We start from the raw sequence: 17389 nt of genomic DNA, 5'->3' as shown, positions 1-17389 counted from the left end.
ATACCTCTCACGGTCTCTGTGCGGCAAAGTCGCAAACTGTAGCTAGAATTTCAGAAATCTCCCATATTTAAAATTTCTGCCGTTTGCGCAGATAAAGTCCGAATTGCGTCAAATTAGAATCAGTTGTTAAACTCTTTGCCCTAAACCTACTTGAAGTGAAATAAATTCATTTGGCGCCACAGCGCCCCCTACAGATTTTATATGGAGATTAAATGTTTAGTTTTGCGAAATTATATGAAATTTGACACACAACTCAATTTTAGCATCCCCATCAAAAAAGTCAATGAGAGCCATGTCATAATTGTTATGGCGTTGCCGTAACGATGACCGAAACCTTCCATGTTATTCCAATGGGGAAATCGCCAGAACATGTTTACACTTTATACTTTCACAAACTCCTCTTAGGGCGTTAGCCCTATTAACCTGAAATTTGGTGAGACTCATCTTCAGGGGTGGACCGTCAAAAGTGATCCACATTTTTATTCAAAGAGTCACGGTGTCTGTGCGGCAAAGCCGCACATTGTGCCAAGAATTCAAAATAAAATTGCTTTTTGATGGTAAAACAAAGGGGAGAAGATGTGACAGCGTCACAGATTCAGCAGTAGGCGCAATAAAAGGACAATTGGGGCGCGTTAGCGCCCCCTCCTCTTGCGGCGTGGCGGCGGCGTGGCGAGGGCCGATCATTGCCGCTTGCGGCTATATTTAGGCCCGAGCGCCACAAGCTGGCGAGAGGCCTATTAATCTCGTAAGGCCGTGCGAAGCACGGCTGCGAAAGTGCGCACGTAGTGCGCACGAAATCGAGCGCGAAGCGCTCGCCCACTTCCAAACACTCACTAACGCACTCCTTCACTCATGCACGCCCCGTGCATACTAATTAGTAGTAGGAAAATGGAACATTACCGTTGTAAACGGGCGAAGCCCGTGCAAAAGTGCGCACTAAACGAGCACCTTACATTGGGATGACGACCGCGAAGCGGTCGTCATCCCCATATAAAGCACTCATTTGCGCTAAGTACCTCACGAATACGTTCCCCATCTCTTGCATGTTCCGTGCATATAAGCATGTAATGCAAAAATTGAACATTATTACTGTATAGAGGGCCAAAAACACAAAGTGGGCGGAGCCCACTCAAAATTAACGAAAGTACCCGTCAGTGACCAGGGACCCACACCATGAGGTAGGAAAGCGCGAGCGTTTTCCGAAAATGTATAGTTTATGATATTTGAAAAATGGGAAACATTGTTTTCGCATCGGAATATTATTCTTTCTTTCTTCTTCTCGGGACCAACCCCCCTATTTTTCACCCAGTGAACATTGACGAAAAGTCACAAAAATTTGCACACCTCTAAAAATCGTGCCTCTCTACATTCTGGCTATTTCCCTTTTCTAAAATAAAAAAAATTGGCGCGTCAGCGCCCCCAAATGTACCAAAAATGCATTGAGAGATGGGAAATGACCCAAAAAAAATCTGATCGTAGAATCATGAAATTTGGCGCAGAGGTAGATGGTGACAAGAGAAGTAAAAAATATTATTACGGCAACGCCGTCCGCCCAACCAAATGTCGGCCATATTGCTTCAAAAATGGCTAAACATGATTTTGGAGTTTTTCCAAACGTCGTACTTTTACGAACTCCTCCCAGGGCGTTGGCCCTAAAAAGCTGAAATTTGGTGAAAATGCTACTGAGGAGTGGGACATCAAAAGTTATCCAAATTACATTGATACCTCTCACGGTCTCTGTGCGGCAAAGTCGCAAACTGTAGCTAGAATTTCAGAAATCTCCCATATTTAAAATTTCTGCCGTTTGCGCAGATAAAGTCCGAATTGCGTCAAATTAGAATCAGTTGTTAAACTCTTTGCCCTAAACCTACTTGAAGTGAAATAAATTCATTTGGCGCCACAGCGCCCCCTACAGATTTTATATGGAGATTAAATGTTTAGTTTTGCGAAATTATATGAAATTTGACACACAACTCAATTTTAGCATACCCATCAAAAAAGTCAATGAGAGCCATGTCATAATTGTTATGGCGTTGCCGTAACGATGACCGAAACCTTCCATGTTATTCCAATGGGGAAATCGCCAGAACATGTTTACACTTTATACTTTCACAAACTCCTCTTAGGGCGTTAGCCCTATTAACCTGAAATTTGGTGAGACTCATCTTCAGGGGTGGACCGTCAAAAGTGATCCACATTTTTATTCAAAGAGTCACGGTGTCTGTGCGGCAAAGCCGCACATTGTGCCAAGAATTCAAAATAAAATTGCTTTTTGATGGTAAAACAAAGGGGAGAAGCGTCACAGATTCAGCAGTAGGCGCAATAAAAAGACAATTGGGGCGCGTTAGCGCCCCCTCCTCTTGCGGCGTGGCGGCGGCGTGGCGAGGGCCGATCATTGCCGCTTGCGGCTATATTTAGGCCCGAGCGCCACAAGCTGGCGAGAGGCCTATTAATCTCGTAAGGCCGTGCGAAGCACGGCTGCGAAAGTGCGCACGTAGTGCGCACGAAATCGAGCGCGAAGCGCTCGCCCACTTCCAAACACTCACTAACGCACTCCTTCACTCATGCACGCCCCGTGCATACTAATTAGTAGTAGGAAAATGGAACATTACCGTTGTAAACGGGCGAAGCCCGTGCAAAAGTGCGCACTAAACGAGCACCTTACATTGGGATGACGACCGCGAAGCGGTCGTCATCCCCATATAAAGCACTCATTTGCGCTAAGTACCTCACGAATACGTTCCCCATCTCTTGCATGTTCCGTGCATATAAGCATGTAATGCAAAAATTGAACATTATTACTGTATAGAGGGCCAAAAACACAAAGTGGGCGGAGCCCACTCAAAATTAACGAAAGTACCCGTCAGTGACCAGGGACCCACACCATGAGGTAGGAAAGCGCGAGCGTTTTCCGAAAATGTATAGTTTATGATATTTGAAAAATGGGAAACATTGTTTTCGCATCGGAATATTATTCTTTCTTTCTTCTTCTCGGGACCAACCCCCCTATTTTTCACCCAGTGAACATTGACGAAAAGTCACAAAAATTTGCATACCTCTAAAAATCGTGCCTCTCTACATTCTGGCTATTTCCCTTTTCTAAAATAAAAAAAATTGGCGAGTCAGCGCCCCCAAATGCACCAAAAATGCATTGAGAGATGGAAATGACCCAAAAAAAATCTGATCGTAGAATCATGAAATTTGGCGCAGAGGTAGATGGTGACAAGAGAAGTAAAAAATATTACTACGGCAACGCCGTCCGCCCAACCAAATGTCGGCCATATTGCTTCAAAAATGGCTAAACATGACTTCGGAGTTTTTCCAAACGTCGTACTTTTACGAACTCCTCCCAGGGCGTTGGCCCTAAAAAGCTGAAATTTGGTGAAAATGCTACTGAGGAGTGGGACATCAAAAGTTATCCAAATTACATTGATACCTGTCATGGTCTCTGTGCGTCAAATTAGAATCAGTTGTTAAACTCTTTGCCCTAAACCTACTTGAAGTGAAATAAATTAATTTGGAGCCACAGCGCCCCCTACAGATTTTATATGGAGGTTAAATATTTAGTTTTGCGAAATTATATGAAATTTGACACACAACTCAATTTTGGCATCCCCATCAAAAAAGTCAATGAGAGGCATGTCATAATTGTTATGGCGTTGCCGTAACGATGACCGAAACCTTCCATGTTATTCCAATGGGGAAATCGCCAGAACATGTTTACACTTTAGACTTTCACAAACTCCTCTTAGGGCGTTAGACATATTAACCTGAAATTTGGTGAGACTCATCTTCAGGGGTGGACCATCAAAAGTTATCCACATTTTTATTCAAAGAGTCACGGTGTCTGTGCGGCAAAGCCGCACATTTTGCCAAGAATTAAAAATAAAATTGCTTTTTGATGGTAAAATAAAGGGTAGAAGATGTGACAGCGTCACAGATTCAGCAGTAGGCGTAATAAAAGGACAATTGGGGCGTGTTAGCGCCCCCTCCTCTTGCGGCGTGGCGGCGGCGTAGCGAGGGCCGATCATTGCCGCTTGCGGCTATATTTATTATTATTATTGTTAGGCTCCTGGTGAGGCGGGCCGATCACATGGCTGCAGGGTCGGTTGAGGCGGGTTGTCGAGAATGACGACAGAAAGTTGCGTGTGAAACAACCAAAACAAAGATGACAATGCGAGAGGAAAACCGTGTTGCAGCTGCAATTGATTCTGTTTTAGCCGAAATACAGACAGAGCAGCGGGAAGCGCATTGTGCATTTTTGGACGATTTATCATTTCTCCACTCGTGGTTAAAGAACTTCAGTGGCTGCTGAGTCGTTATTGTCGTGTCTCCATGTGGCTCTTATATATGACCAAACTGAAGATGGCTGTAAAGCTGGGGATTTCTGCTGCGAAGCGGTAATAATGACTTTCATGTCCTCAAATGGTCTTCGGTAGCCAAGAAATGTGGTTATTGAATATGAAGGAGGAACATGCTTGCATCTAAAGTGTATCAGGAAAACCTACTTGCTGTTGTTGTGGACAACACTCCACATAAGTTATCGATTTGGTTCAAAAAACATCGCCTACATTATTCACTTCTCAGTGCATCTCATATGATCCAATGGGAACAATAGTGATATTTAAGAGATCCATGAGTGACATATGTTGTCCTATCCACTTTGGATATGTCATTATTTTTATTTTTATCTTTGTTGTTTTTTTTCCCCTCCGTCACTTGTTGGGTAATGGGAGGTTTTGTCTATGGGAGTTTTTGTTTATAGGAGATCTTCTACTGAAAGTGTTTTTCAAACTTCTTATAAGTGATCTGTTCTTTTCTTCTGTATCTACCTCTGTATCTACCTGCGTTGCAACAATGAAATTTCCCCATGTGGGACAATAAAGTAATATCTTATTTTATCTGATCTTATTATGAGTCATTGTTGTAAAATACAATTTACGGTAGGCGGGCACTAAATGACATTTCACCCAATCAGCTTGAAATATTTTGCTTAATGTCCCTCCTTTTCCTGACTGCTTTCACAGATTGATTCATGTAGAACTCTCATATCGATGTGGCGTAAGCCAGGTGAACACAAGCCAATTAAAACCTTCTACTACTTTCTAAATAAATAAAGTGTGTTTTGAAATATAATTCTTCAATGGAAAAATGTGACTAATAAATGACTTACCTGATCACCTGACCCGACATTATCACTTTGATGATATTTTACTAATATTTTGATCTGAAATCATATCCTTGTAAATGGACAACCAATGGTTTACAAGGAAATAAGTAAATAAATAGCACACAGACTAAAAAAAAATATTTCTGCAGCGTGAATAAGTGAAGCACTAGACCCTTTAATTTGAGGTGAGAAAAATTAGATTTTCTAAATGATCGATCAAAGAGCTCCTTTTTCTCACATGTGTCACTGAAATAAAACAAATGGATCTTATGCAACTAAACTCTTATGTATCTGAGGTAAATCAAGATTAAAATCAACATTTTTTTCTCAATTAAATGTTCTCAAGTAAATCAACATTTTGTTCTCAATCATACGAGAATATTCAAGAGGACTGGTTATCTTATCTTATCTTAACACATTTGAGAGACTTGTGCTGAAAATTAGCAGCTGTGATTGGACCGTCCCGAGTTTGGAAGGGTTTGTTGACGCCCTTTATGGCCTGATTCCAGACTCTTCTGCTTTTGAACAGAATGTAGGAGGAACTGGCTGGTCAGGAAATAGTGTGTGGTCATAATGTCAGTTCATTGATAACGGTGGTTTATAACTTATCCAGTTTTTGGAACCAAGGCTTCAAAACGAAAAGGTTGCATCACATTCAGAAGTCTTTCATCATAAAGTTTAACACGGCTATAGTCCAGTTAATGCAACATTACAACTCTTCAAAAACTGTAAGAATGACATTTCTGTCCACAGTGGAGGCGCGTAATTGAAGAGCTTGAATAGCTTTAAGAAACAGATTAACGTCAGTGGTGTGCTTGTGGAGAATCTGAAGGTTATACAGTGATTAGTGTCATAAATCAGAGAACATAGAATCAATGCCAAGCCCTGTGTCCGTGCAACTTCAGGTGAGTTACATCAAATATACATGTGCAATCTTGGAAGCAAATGTAAGCACTGTTGTTTAATCAATAGAACATTAGTTTACTCACACTGATGTTCCACAGCACACTTAAGTGCTTGTGGGATTTAAGTCTACGTCTAATTAAATATTTAGATATATTTACAGTGTGTATATATATTTTTATATACTTATCTATTTCACACATTATAACTTTTGATGAAGCTCTACCCAATATTTTTGTCACACTAGTTTTTTCAACACAAAATGAAGAAAGTTTGACACTAAAAACAAGTAATCGTGTTATGATTCATGAAAACAATAAGTCACCCGCGCCCCCGAAAGGGAACAAGCGGTAGAAAATGGATGGATGGATAATAACAATAGAATATTTATCTTTGCCCATCTTAAATTTTGTGGATCTTTTATTTCAATTTGACTCATTGTGTGCAGCTTTTCAACAAACATGATTTAACTGTTTTGGTGCATCTGGAGAATAGGGAGATCGACAACAACAATAACAACAACAACTGATACAGTCTATATCTTAAACTAACTGCTACTTTATACATCTAGTCTTCATTTCTCAAAGATTATCAGCGAACAAAGGCTGTGAACTAGTGCAGAGTCTGCCTCCAGTTATATATTCTGTTCAGTTTCCTTTACGCTCCTCTCTATACGTCCCCTTTACAACTCCAGTGTGAGCCCTGAGGAAAGTCTGTCCATTCACTGCACATACCTATGTAAAATAAATCACATCGGCCCGGCTTCTATGTGGAGGTCCAGTAATGACTTTGGCTTTTCACAAAGACTTGATCCTGAGACAGTGTCTCTATTATTTCAGCATGATACACTTTGTACTACATTATGTGATACATGTTAACCTAGCATTACTCTTACTCTACATTAAAACATAAACTTGCACTGATGCCTATTGTACTTTTTAATCACAAGGCTGATAAGATAAACATAGAACTGCACCTTCTTGGCTAAACACTGAAACATATAAAGAATGAGAATGAGACAGCTGAGGAATTAATGTTAGCATTTTAAAGTAATCTTTGTAATGTCTCATATGTGTCGTCATGTCATGGTCCAGTGTTTGATGGTAAGAAGGATTAGTCATGGCTGTGAAGTACTTTTGTGATCTGACAATCAATTTGCTCTGTATAGTCATAAGTAGCTTGAAATTAAAAGTAAACATTTACATGAATTGTGGCCAAATCAAACAGTCTGTGAAATGCACTGAAATATAATGTATTTTTGGTGCTGTGACAGAGCACCTCGAACCGAAGCCTCAGATGCTGCTTTGACTCAAATGGATTAGTTACACAGGAATCGATACAGAACAGGAATCCATTTTGGAGGCCTTCTGTCTAGGAAGAGGCGCTCAAATCTTACACATGAGACATTCAGAGTCAAGGCATGTGCAATGACATCGCACAGCCAAACAGGATTAGGCTAGACAGGCCGACATGGCATGGTAAAACACAGATGTCATTCTGTCCAAAAGTGATGCTTGCTGAATTATTTGGTGCTGCCCACACAAGTGACATCTCTTACTATTTCCATATAGGAATAATGAAAACATGGCAATTAAATGAGAAATTCACATGTCTTAGATATTTTACTTCAATAGTTCTGTATTAAATTTTTAAAGCATTGAAAAAAAAAGGGAAAAAAAAAAAAACACTTAAAGGAGACATATGCTTTCTTTCCCTGATTAGGCAATATTAAACTATAACATACATAGATCATTATTTTACATTTGATAAATTGGAAACCACAATATTAACCTAAAACGGTTTAATGATCGAAACAGGTTCATTTACTTCCTGTTCAACTCTGCAGAACAGATAAGCCCCGCCTCTTCATAGTGATGTTTCACCGTAACAAATTGTCATTTACATGTTTGTTTTTTAAAGTGGCTACGTGACATTTTAGAACTAAAGTCTTAATTTTTCAAATAATCGCAGCTAAGTACAGGGATGTGGGCGGGGATAGGGGCTAGGGGAAAACAGCTAAATTCTTCTCCGTTTCCGCCTCTGCCTATCTACCGCTCTCTCTGTAGAGTTTTAACGGGCTAGCTTAATCTGTGGTACACTTTTGGCAGTTTAAGAGAAGAAGGCTTTGTTCGGGCTTTGGATCTTTCATTTGGACTCATAATATAATGGGATTTATTTTCAAAGAAGAGCAGTTTGTTTTTGCTAAGTTGCACCAGTGTATCTAAAATAACTAATGATAAAAAGAAAAGGAGTTCTGACACTGGAGCTCACGGAGAACAGGAAGAATGAACAATTGGATTAAACACAAGACGCGATGGCATTCCTGATTATTCAGATTGGGTAGTTGCGTATAGTTAAACATGTGTTATAAACAGTGTGTGTTTACGTCCACACCAGGCCCCGCCTCCAGCACATCTCAGTGTCTCAGAGAAATCAGTTTTCAGGGAGCAGATGAAGGCTGCGCCCTGCAATACAGGATCACTCAGACGTGCATGAATCAATCAAAATACAACTTTTATTATACTACGGATGTTAAAACACGGTTGTAACAAGATTAAAAGCTCATCGAGTTGATTTTATCCCCTTTTAAATGAATACCACTTTACTCTGCGCAAGTTAGTTTGAACAGAAGGAACAAGCAAAAAACTCTATGTTGTTTAAATCCTTAATTTATGGTCTCGCCACAGTGGACGTGACATATTTACACAACTCTGACCCAAAAGCTGTAACTTAAATCAGTTAAACATGTTTATTTCTTCAACTGCAACAAAAAGCAATAACTGATATCTTAAAATAAGAACTTCTATCCAAATAAAACTCTTCTACCCAAGTGAAAATTCAGTAACTCATTTATTGTGAACTTATCGTTTGTTAAGAATGATTCAGGTTTAGTAACTACTGAACTCATTATCTAACTCTAATTCGTTACCCTAACCTTAATTAACTTGTTTCTAAGTGCAAATTATGCTTAATAAACTGTATGATCATTATGAATTTAGTCTTTGTCCATACTTTGTTGAGGCAAATGAAGGTGTAGTTATTAAAAAGTGGTATTGAAAAGTCTCAGCAATATTTTACTAGAATTTCAGGCAAACATCAGAGAAAAGATAGAACTTCCTCCTTCATTTTAAACTCTTCATTGCAAAGTAGCCATCATCTTTTTGGCTGTATTGCACCAGTTTTTGGAAACGCTGCAGGAAGGTTATAGCTGTAATGTTTTTAGTCATGGAAGCTAACATATTGTGCAATAGAAACCATTTAGTGTGAATGAGTTCTTAATTTCATGATGCTGTTTTGTTAAATTGCTTGGTGGAAAGATGAGTTCATCAGACCATGGAGCCGTTTTGAACCAAGCTGCAATGTTTGTGTCTTCTCATTATTTTGGCTACACTTCTGTACATTCCCACAGGCGTTGTCAGTTTACACGCGCCTCCAAAACCATTGCCTCTCTTCCTCGTTAAAGTGCCGTATGCTGAGGTAACAGGCCTCCAACCGCATCCACTGTTCCCGGTGAACTGTCTGTAGTCAACCATCTGCCACTGACATGGACAAGACCCCACTTTTACTACAAGCTCGCGCCTCCAAAAAACAAAATCTCTAGGATGCACTGGAGCAGAGTAACGTCTTCATTAAAGATACATTGTTTGTTTGTTTTTTCATTTTTTAAATATACAGGATAAATATAAAACAGAATAGAAAAACTAAAAAACATAACGTGACTACAGAGACAACAGGAATAAAAAAGACTAAATTAATCCAAAGTTTTCAATGTGTGATGGCATCAGAGTGGGTCAGTCCAGCTCCTAAAGTGTGCATACCGCGTTAACCAGTTAAACTAGTATATAATAATCCATGAGAGGGCACATTTTTGTAATAAAAATGAATTACAACTCCAAATTGCGCACCTGATTTTGAACCATTAGTGAAGAACATCAGGCTCTGATGTTCTTCACTAATGACTCCCGGTAATAGTTCCTGAAAGAAAAGCAACATTCTGAGATTGTCACATGAATATGTTTGCACACACATTGTCTCTTTAAAAAATAAAAAAGACGCTTCCTTATGATTCTCATCACCATTTTCCACACACACACACACGTTTCTGCTAAGCAAACTCGTCCCAAAGCCATAACCTTAACCAAATCACCTGTTCCTGAACCCAATCCTAACGCATAAACTGAACCTGATAGTGAAACAACGTATTGTCTAATACAAACTTTGCTAGTAAAGCCACCAATGCAAAGTTATGTAACATAACTAGGTTGGACCCAAAAAATTCAAAAAAGTTTCTCATCCATTAAAAAATGCTTTTTTAAAATATAAAAGCTTTTTCTTAAGAAATAGTTGATGTTAGAATATCTGAAGAAAGTCAGCCCTTGAAGAGAAGATAGAAATGTTTTCAAAGAGCAAAAATAAAGTGTAATAGAAATTTGCCATTTCTCTCTGTGATAAAATATTGACGCCATTTACGGAGATGGCAGCAATTTGGGTTCAGCTGGTCTCATGATAAAAAAATAAAATCGTCACACATAGGCCTAGCAGGGCTCTTCACACAAACACCAGCTCACATAACTTAACCTGGCTGCATCTTTAATGAAGAGACCCCACGAGGACCAAACGGCTTGCAGGGTCACATTATTAGCTCCACCCATCCAATCCCCTTCCCCTCCTTTACACCCAGAGACGCAGCCAGGAGAACAACAAACTGTAATTACTCCTGTGTGGCTGCTCTGGCCCTTCAGCGCTTCCCAACAGGAGCAAAACAAACACAAAAATACTGCTGCAGCACGAGGAGATATTGGACATGAAAGACATCCCTGTGGCATCCCTGTGACTTCTCTCTTGTCTCCGCACTGCTTGTTGTTCCAAACCCCCCCCCCCATCCTCCTCCTTCGCTTTCATTGTGCATCAGCCTTCAGTTATCTGCGGTGAATAATGATGTTTCCTTGACTCGGGAAAAGAATGAGCATAGGAAGACGCCTTGGGCCATGCATTGGTCTAAGCGTTCGCCGTGCAGCACTACGCTCAAGCAAAATCAACAATGCATTTCTGGGTTTATTCGGTACTCACTATTTACAATATGCATCAGCTCTAATGTGTCTGTGCATGTTTAATGTGGCCGCACAGGTAGAAGCCAGAAGACTTTTAGAGTGGACATATAAATGAACAGTGTACGCACGAGATTACTGTTGCACAATAATCTTTGAACTCACAAAGGTTACAAAACATGCAGTTCATGGTCATTTTACTTAACAACGGGCAACAAAACAGCAAAACAGCAAAACAACACACAAGACATAATAAAATAAAAAGTCTCAGGGTTAGTATTTTTTATGTCCATATTTTTGCTTCAGTTTTGTTCAGTAATGATTTGCGAATAAACTGCATATTGTCAATAAACCTATGGTATAGTATGGTATAATTACTGTTTTTGTCCATATCCTCCACATTATAAGTGCATTGATGGCAAATACAAGTCGGAATATAATGTTTATTTGTTTGTTTCTTGTTTTTTTTTTTTTATGGTATAGCGTGAAACACATACTTTGAAGACAACTACAGTATGTGGCGGTAAATACACCTTTTCAGTTGGCTGCCAACCGCCATTAAAAGCAACTAAACAACAACATCTCATCCTTGTTGTTTGGCATAGGACACCTTTTATTCGTCACATAACAGCTCCAAGATATTTCCTTTTTTGTTGCTTTGTTTTGTCACTACCTCTAGATTTCAGCCAATAAGGTCCTTTGACTTTCAACCATCTCAATGAACTCCCAAGCTATAGATCCACTTAAGCCTCAGCCCCTAAAGGCCCAAAGATGAACAATAAAATTAAACAATATGTATCTCATGGCTCAATCTTGATCCTTACACCACATATTCAACCATAATGCCACATTCAAGGCCAAACAAAACTGCCGTACCAATAATGTGAATCCAAGATGGACAGATAGACATTAGCCCAGAAGAATTGCCCCCAGCCTGCCTCCTGCTGCTTCATGGGGACGTTTACTGTGGCGCGCCCCTGCCATGCTGCCATCATCGTCACTGTCACCCAGACAAAGCCAAAACACGGAACAGGGAGAGTGAACGAGACCGCCTGTCCCTCGTCTACACACTACAACGCTAAAGACAAACAGACAGTTGGCCCCACACCAAGTCCGACCTATTTCCACACCATCTTCTCTTCACAGGACACATTTCATCTGCGTTTGAGGATTTAGGATTAAACTGGATTGAATTGCTTCTCTATTTCGATTGTTTGACATTTCGGTCTGATTTCAACACATTTTGGTTTAAACGGTAAAAAGAATTATATTGTAATGTTTCATACCACAGCAGAATGAACTGTGCGTTAACATTTGTTTGGTCTTGTCCTAGTCCTGGTTTAGTCCCAGTTTAGTCCAGATTTAGTTTGGCTGTTTCATCAGACAATAGGTAAGATATGATGTGGGAACCTTAACATGTTTCGACAGTGACAACACTATAGGTTCATCAGGTCAATACATGTAAAAAAAAAAATGCATAGTATAATGTTACTTTTCCTGACACTTTCTTTATTGCAAAACATGGCTGTATAAGAATGGTGAGATAGTACTTTTTCCTCGCTTTCAGATGGGCTGATGAAATGCAAAATTGTTACATGCTGATTATAAAAATGTACTGTATTTCTTTGTCCGCCAGCTAAAAAAAAAAGAAAAACAAATGTGCGTGTGGTTCTGCTGTAATAGGAGCCATTATAGACACATTATCCGGTTGAGTGTACATCTGCTGCTGGTGCCGATGCATGGTGAAATGGCTCATTCTAATCCTCATTAACATAGCTAATTTCACACGAGACAAAGTTGAGAAAGGATGTCAAAAGCAGTCAAGGTTCAGCCATGCAAGAGCCACCATCGTACAGCAACTTACTACTAATGAGACGGTTTGTGTGTGTTTTTGTGTTTATGTGACATGGACAGAGCATAATGTAAAGTAACCTTAAAGGAGCACTATGTAACTTGTCATAGTGGAGAATATTCCACTATATGGCAATATTCTTGTCTATATCGAAGGAAAGAAAGTGATGCCTCCAGGCCATTTTCCTGTCAAATCTGTGGCGAGGCAACCATGCTCAGAGTAAGAATAATACTTTTTTTTAATCATTCAAAAATCATTTATCTGGTTTGTATAGGCTTTTTACATCCTTTTACATTTCGTTCATTATAAACCACAATATTGATCTTGATAATAGAAAGGGACCATAGACTTCCTGTTCAATTTTGATAAGCCCCGCCTCTTCAGGGGGATTTTTAACATGGCAAGCAGTGGATTTTAATTTCCGTGTTTTTAATTTAGTGTTTATTTATTTTAGAGAAGTGGCAATGCAACATATTTGAATAATTTGACTCGGAATCTTCATTTTTTCATATAATTGCTGAGTACAAGATGAAACCAGATATTTTCTTCATGTGCAAATGCGAGATTATTTAAAAATGCATGAATGATGACATGCTTAAAAACTCATGAAAGTATACTTTGCACAATATGTGTCCCCAATTACAAAAGGCTTTGTTACCAGTAATAACAAGTAATAAATACAATATTTTGTCTCATGAATGAATGTTGAATACGTATCCAAACGCAATCTCCACCATTATTGTGTCATAGACATTTTACTTATCACGTTATAATTGCTGCATCTTTGTTCTGACACTTAACAGGCTGTAGTTGTCCCATTGCTGAAAGATCTGATGCCAAACGCTGTCACCAAACAAAGATGGCACTAGTGACGTTATAGTAACAAGCAGCGTGCCACATGACCTTTAAAGCAGACAATTAAGTGAACACTACAATTTCACATCTTGTTGGTGTGAACCTCACATTTGCGGCTGCATTAAATTATGGAGAGTTAAAATGGCACATATGACAATTACTCTTTTTTCTTTTAGCATTGGGCGAGGACTAAGATAGCGTTAATCATTTCATAACAAAGATCACTTATGGGATTCAGATGCTTTGTGACCTAGATAGTCTCTCTAAACCAATCAAGTTTGAAGCCAGGAGTTAAGAATGTATGTTCACCACCAAAATCAAACATTTTGATAGATATTGGACACCAGGCTCATGATTAACCTATTTTAGCAGCACATGAATGCCACTTGTTTATTGTGACTTTAGTCCCACAAGATCAGGTTGAAAAGCGCGCTCCAACACTAAAAGTGACCAACTTCTCCCTTTCCCGAGTTATCACAGCTTATCACCCATTATCACTCGTACGTACCCTGACTATTCAATTATCAAAGAATCTTTACTTTTTTGAATTTGAATAATCACTTCTTCCCTAGTGTAATATTTTTAAAGCAAGCAATTCAAAAGTTGGACTATATGGAAACAATATAACAACAGATAGATCCGAATGGAGACCGGCTGACAGCAAAGCAACATCACCCAATAACGACACATAATACTTTCTTCAACAATCATCAAGATAAGCATATTTCACACCAAGTAAATGAACATGCCGCTTATTCACACAGAATAGCATCAATACTCACGCTGCGACCCTGGTGCGCGCCGTGATGCTGGCCACGATCACGCTCTCCAGTCGTGGGGTGGCCACAGCCTTGAACGCCCCTTTCCAAAACTTCTCAAAGAGCTGCTTCTCCCCCACCAGACCCGACGCTCCCTTCTCCGACCCGAAAAGGGCAGGCACCGCGAGCGAACACGCGGGCTCCATCCGTGCCAAAGCTGATACGCGCCTGCAGTCGACTCACTCGCACATGGGAAAGGCAGGAGCTATCCAAGTACTGAATTCAAGAGTCCAGCGAGAGTCTTGATCCGACTTGCGCCGGCAGCAGGTTGTCAGAGCGGTTAGTCCACGCACAAAAGCAAACCCCCCTTTCCTCCCCAATGGGGTCTCAGTATTGTCCCGTGGGGTAAAAAAGAGGGGGGCATCGGCATGTTTTGTTCCGTGGCATCTGCTACTTTTTAGAGGGTTTCGCCAAGTTGAAATCTGTTGAGTATTGGCGTTTTGAGTTCAATTGATAGTGGATAGTAGTTGCTGGAAGGATCGGCGTGGTTCTGAGCAGGTGAGGATGCGCGATGGAGAGCGTGTGCGCGTAGAGGACGAGAGAGGGGGTGGCAGCGGAGTGAGAATCTCCGCTGAGGGAGGCTTGTTTTGTGTCTGGGTCGGTGACGTAAGGAAAGGAGGGCTGGGCGCACGGGGAAGGGACTCTGTGATGCGCCACAAGTGTAGGAGATGTTGACACAGTACAAAGGCACGCGGCTCTCACGGACGGAGGTGGCGACTGACGTGAGGATGTAATGCATTTCTAAAGGCATCGAGTAGAAGAATACTGTGTAGAATATGGGAAAGAAACAAGCGCAGTCATTGGGTTTGATTATAATGGCAAAATCTGCACCAACACAACAGAAATTCTATATGATCAGAATGTTTAGAATTTCAAAATGGAGGCTCAGATCAAGTTCAAGATCAATTTCAAGTTTTCATAACACAACATTCTCAGGGTAGAAATATCAGTTTGCTTTCCTATTTCAAAATAAGCAAAAAGTATTAATTTCTTACCTCAAAATTATGTTTAAGTTTTGCAAAAATCCTTTAATTAAATGTCTCTTAATTGTGTAGATGTTTTTTATGATTTGTGTGCTGTCTTTTCCCTTTGCCCGGGTCATTCTTGAAAAAGAGGTCTCGATCTCAATGGGTTTTTCCTGGTTAAATAAAAGCTAATAAAATAAAATATGTCTTTAAACAAGACTTTAATATCACTGACGTTCAAAGTGGTTTTCATTTGACAAAACCACTTTGATGGTTTGATTTTCATATTTTCTGATATTCTGAGGTTTAATCCCTGTTTCTCCATTGGAATCAAATCATGATCCACTTCTTTTGCCTTCAATTGCCTCCATCCTGGAATTTAGAATGTTTTTGTTCACAAACTTTTAAAGGCTCTATACAACCAACAGCTGAATTAGGACAGTGACAACAAAAGACAAACTGTCACATGTAGGACAAGCGACCCATGATGTTGAGTTTTGGCAGATGCTAAACTTGGCTGATGATTGCACAGTAATATAAATAATAATTTGAAAATGTTTTTTGTTGTTTTTGCTTTGTATTGTATGATTAAGTAAGTTAAGTAAACTCCTCTTCAGTTTGTTTCTCACACACACAGCTTCAGTTTGGGCTTTTCAGACAAAAGACTTGGCAAATCAGCACAACAAAAGAACTGACGCTGAGCAGCAGCCAGAGTATGTGGGCGACACAGACCTCCTCCTGGCTGGAACTTCTTACCCCCTCCTCCCTCTCGCTCTCCCTCTCTTTTCCTCCGTCTTCTCTACACTCCACACATCTTCCCTCTCTTCCTCCACAGTCTCTAATGCTGCGTATCATCGGCTGCTGATGCTGTGTCCTGGACATAAAGAGCTTTGGATCTATTACTGGTGTAGTCCATTCTACAAGGACACACAATATTCACTGTGGAATGTGATATAAAGATTGTTTGCGATTCACAATCATGTTTATGTTTTCAATCATTTAATTATGGGTTTCATCACAGTGCAGTGACTGAAACATGGAAACGACATGTGATTTGTGTACCAAAAAAAGAGTGCAATGACCAGGGACGTAGCTAGGATCTGGTGAGTGTATTTTGACTTTTGTGCTTGAAAATTGAACACATACAAAGGGTGGTCTGGGGGGTCCTCCCCCAGGAAAATTTCCTGCATTCTGGCAAATTCTCAGAGCTCTTGGGCAGCTCACGTGTGTGAGGATTTTTAATAAACAAATGTAGAACACAAAGGCCTGGTATTTTTCTATATTCTACCTAATAACTGAGGTCTAAAATGATATTGTCCGAGTTCTACTGGTGAAAGGTGCAGTAGTTTGAGAGTGTGTGGTTAATTATAGCCTAATGGACAAGTCTCCATAAACAAATCACAAGCATAAACAGAATGCACCTACAAAAAGATAATAAAATCAATGTTTTTAAAATTAATATGTATATTATATAATATATATTATTTTTGATATTTTGCTTTAAATCACTGACGTCTACTGGTAATCATTTTTACCATATTCATAATTTGTATATTCATATTTTTTATCATTTGAATAATCTTATTGTAATTACCTATAGTTAGAGGTGACATTTGTATTCTAGTGAATTTTATATGTGCTATTTTATCAGGCCATTGCCCATTCACCTGTTTGTATGATGTGATTTTATGTGATGTGTATTTTTCATGTTTTATTCTATTGAATGTGAGAGTGAATGGCAGTCTGTGTGTCTATGGCTACGTTCCCACTGCAGGTCA

The 17389-nt window shown here is 39.7% G+C and overlaps 1 protein-coding gene across 1 annotated transcript in view; it reads right to left on the bottom strand.

The window, feature by feature from the left end:
- The window catches only part of srrm4 (serine/arginine repetitive matrix 4), a 78286-nt gene extending 63088 nt beyond the window's left edge, over positions 1–15198 (bottom strand). Inside the window, exon 1 of the mRNA XM_072433812.1 lies at positions 14611–15198. Within this exon, the coding sequence (XP_072289913.1) occupies positions 14611–14792 (182 nt within the window). The 5' untranslated portion in view covers positions 14793–15198. The remainder of the gene's footprint in view (positions 1–14610) is intronic.
- Positions 15199–17389: the final 2191 nt, after the last annotated feature.

This window comes from Eucyclogobius newberryi, unplaced genomic scaffold (genome assembly GCF_026437365.1).
Source record: "Eucyclogobius newberryi isolate DKJ021-1_F unplaced genomic scaffold, fEucNew1.0.hap1 SCAF_6, whole genome shotgun sequence".
NCBI lineage: Eukaryota > Metazoa > Chordata > Actinopteri > Gobiiformes > Gobiidae > Eucyclogobius > Eucyclogobius newberryi.
Note: the sequence above shows the minus strand (reverse complement) of the source record. Positions and strands in the feature narration are given on the sequence as shown.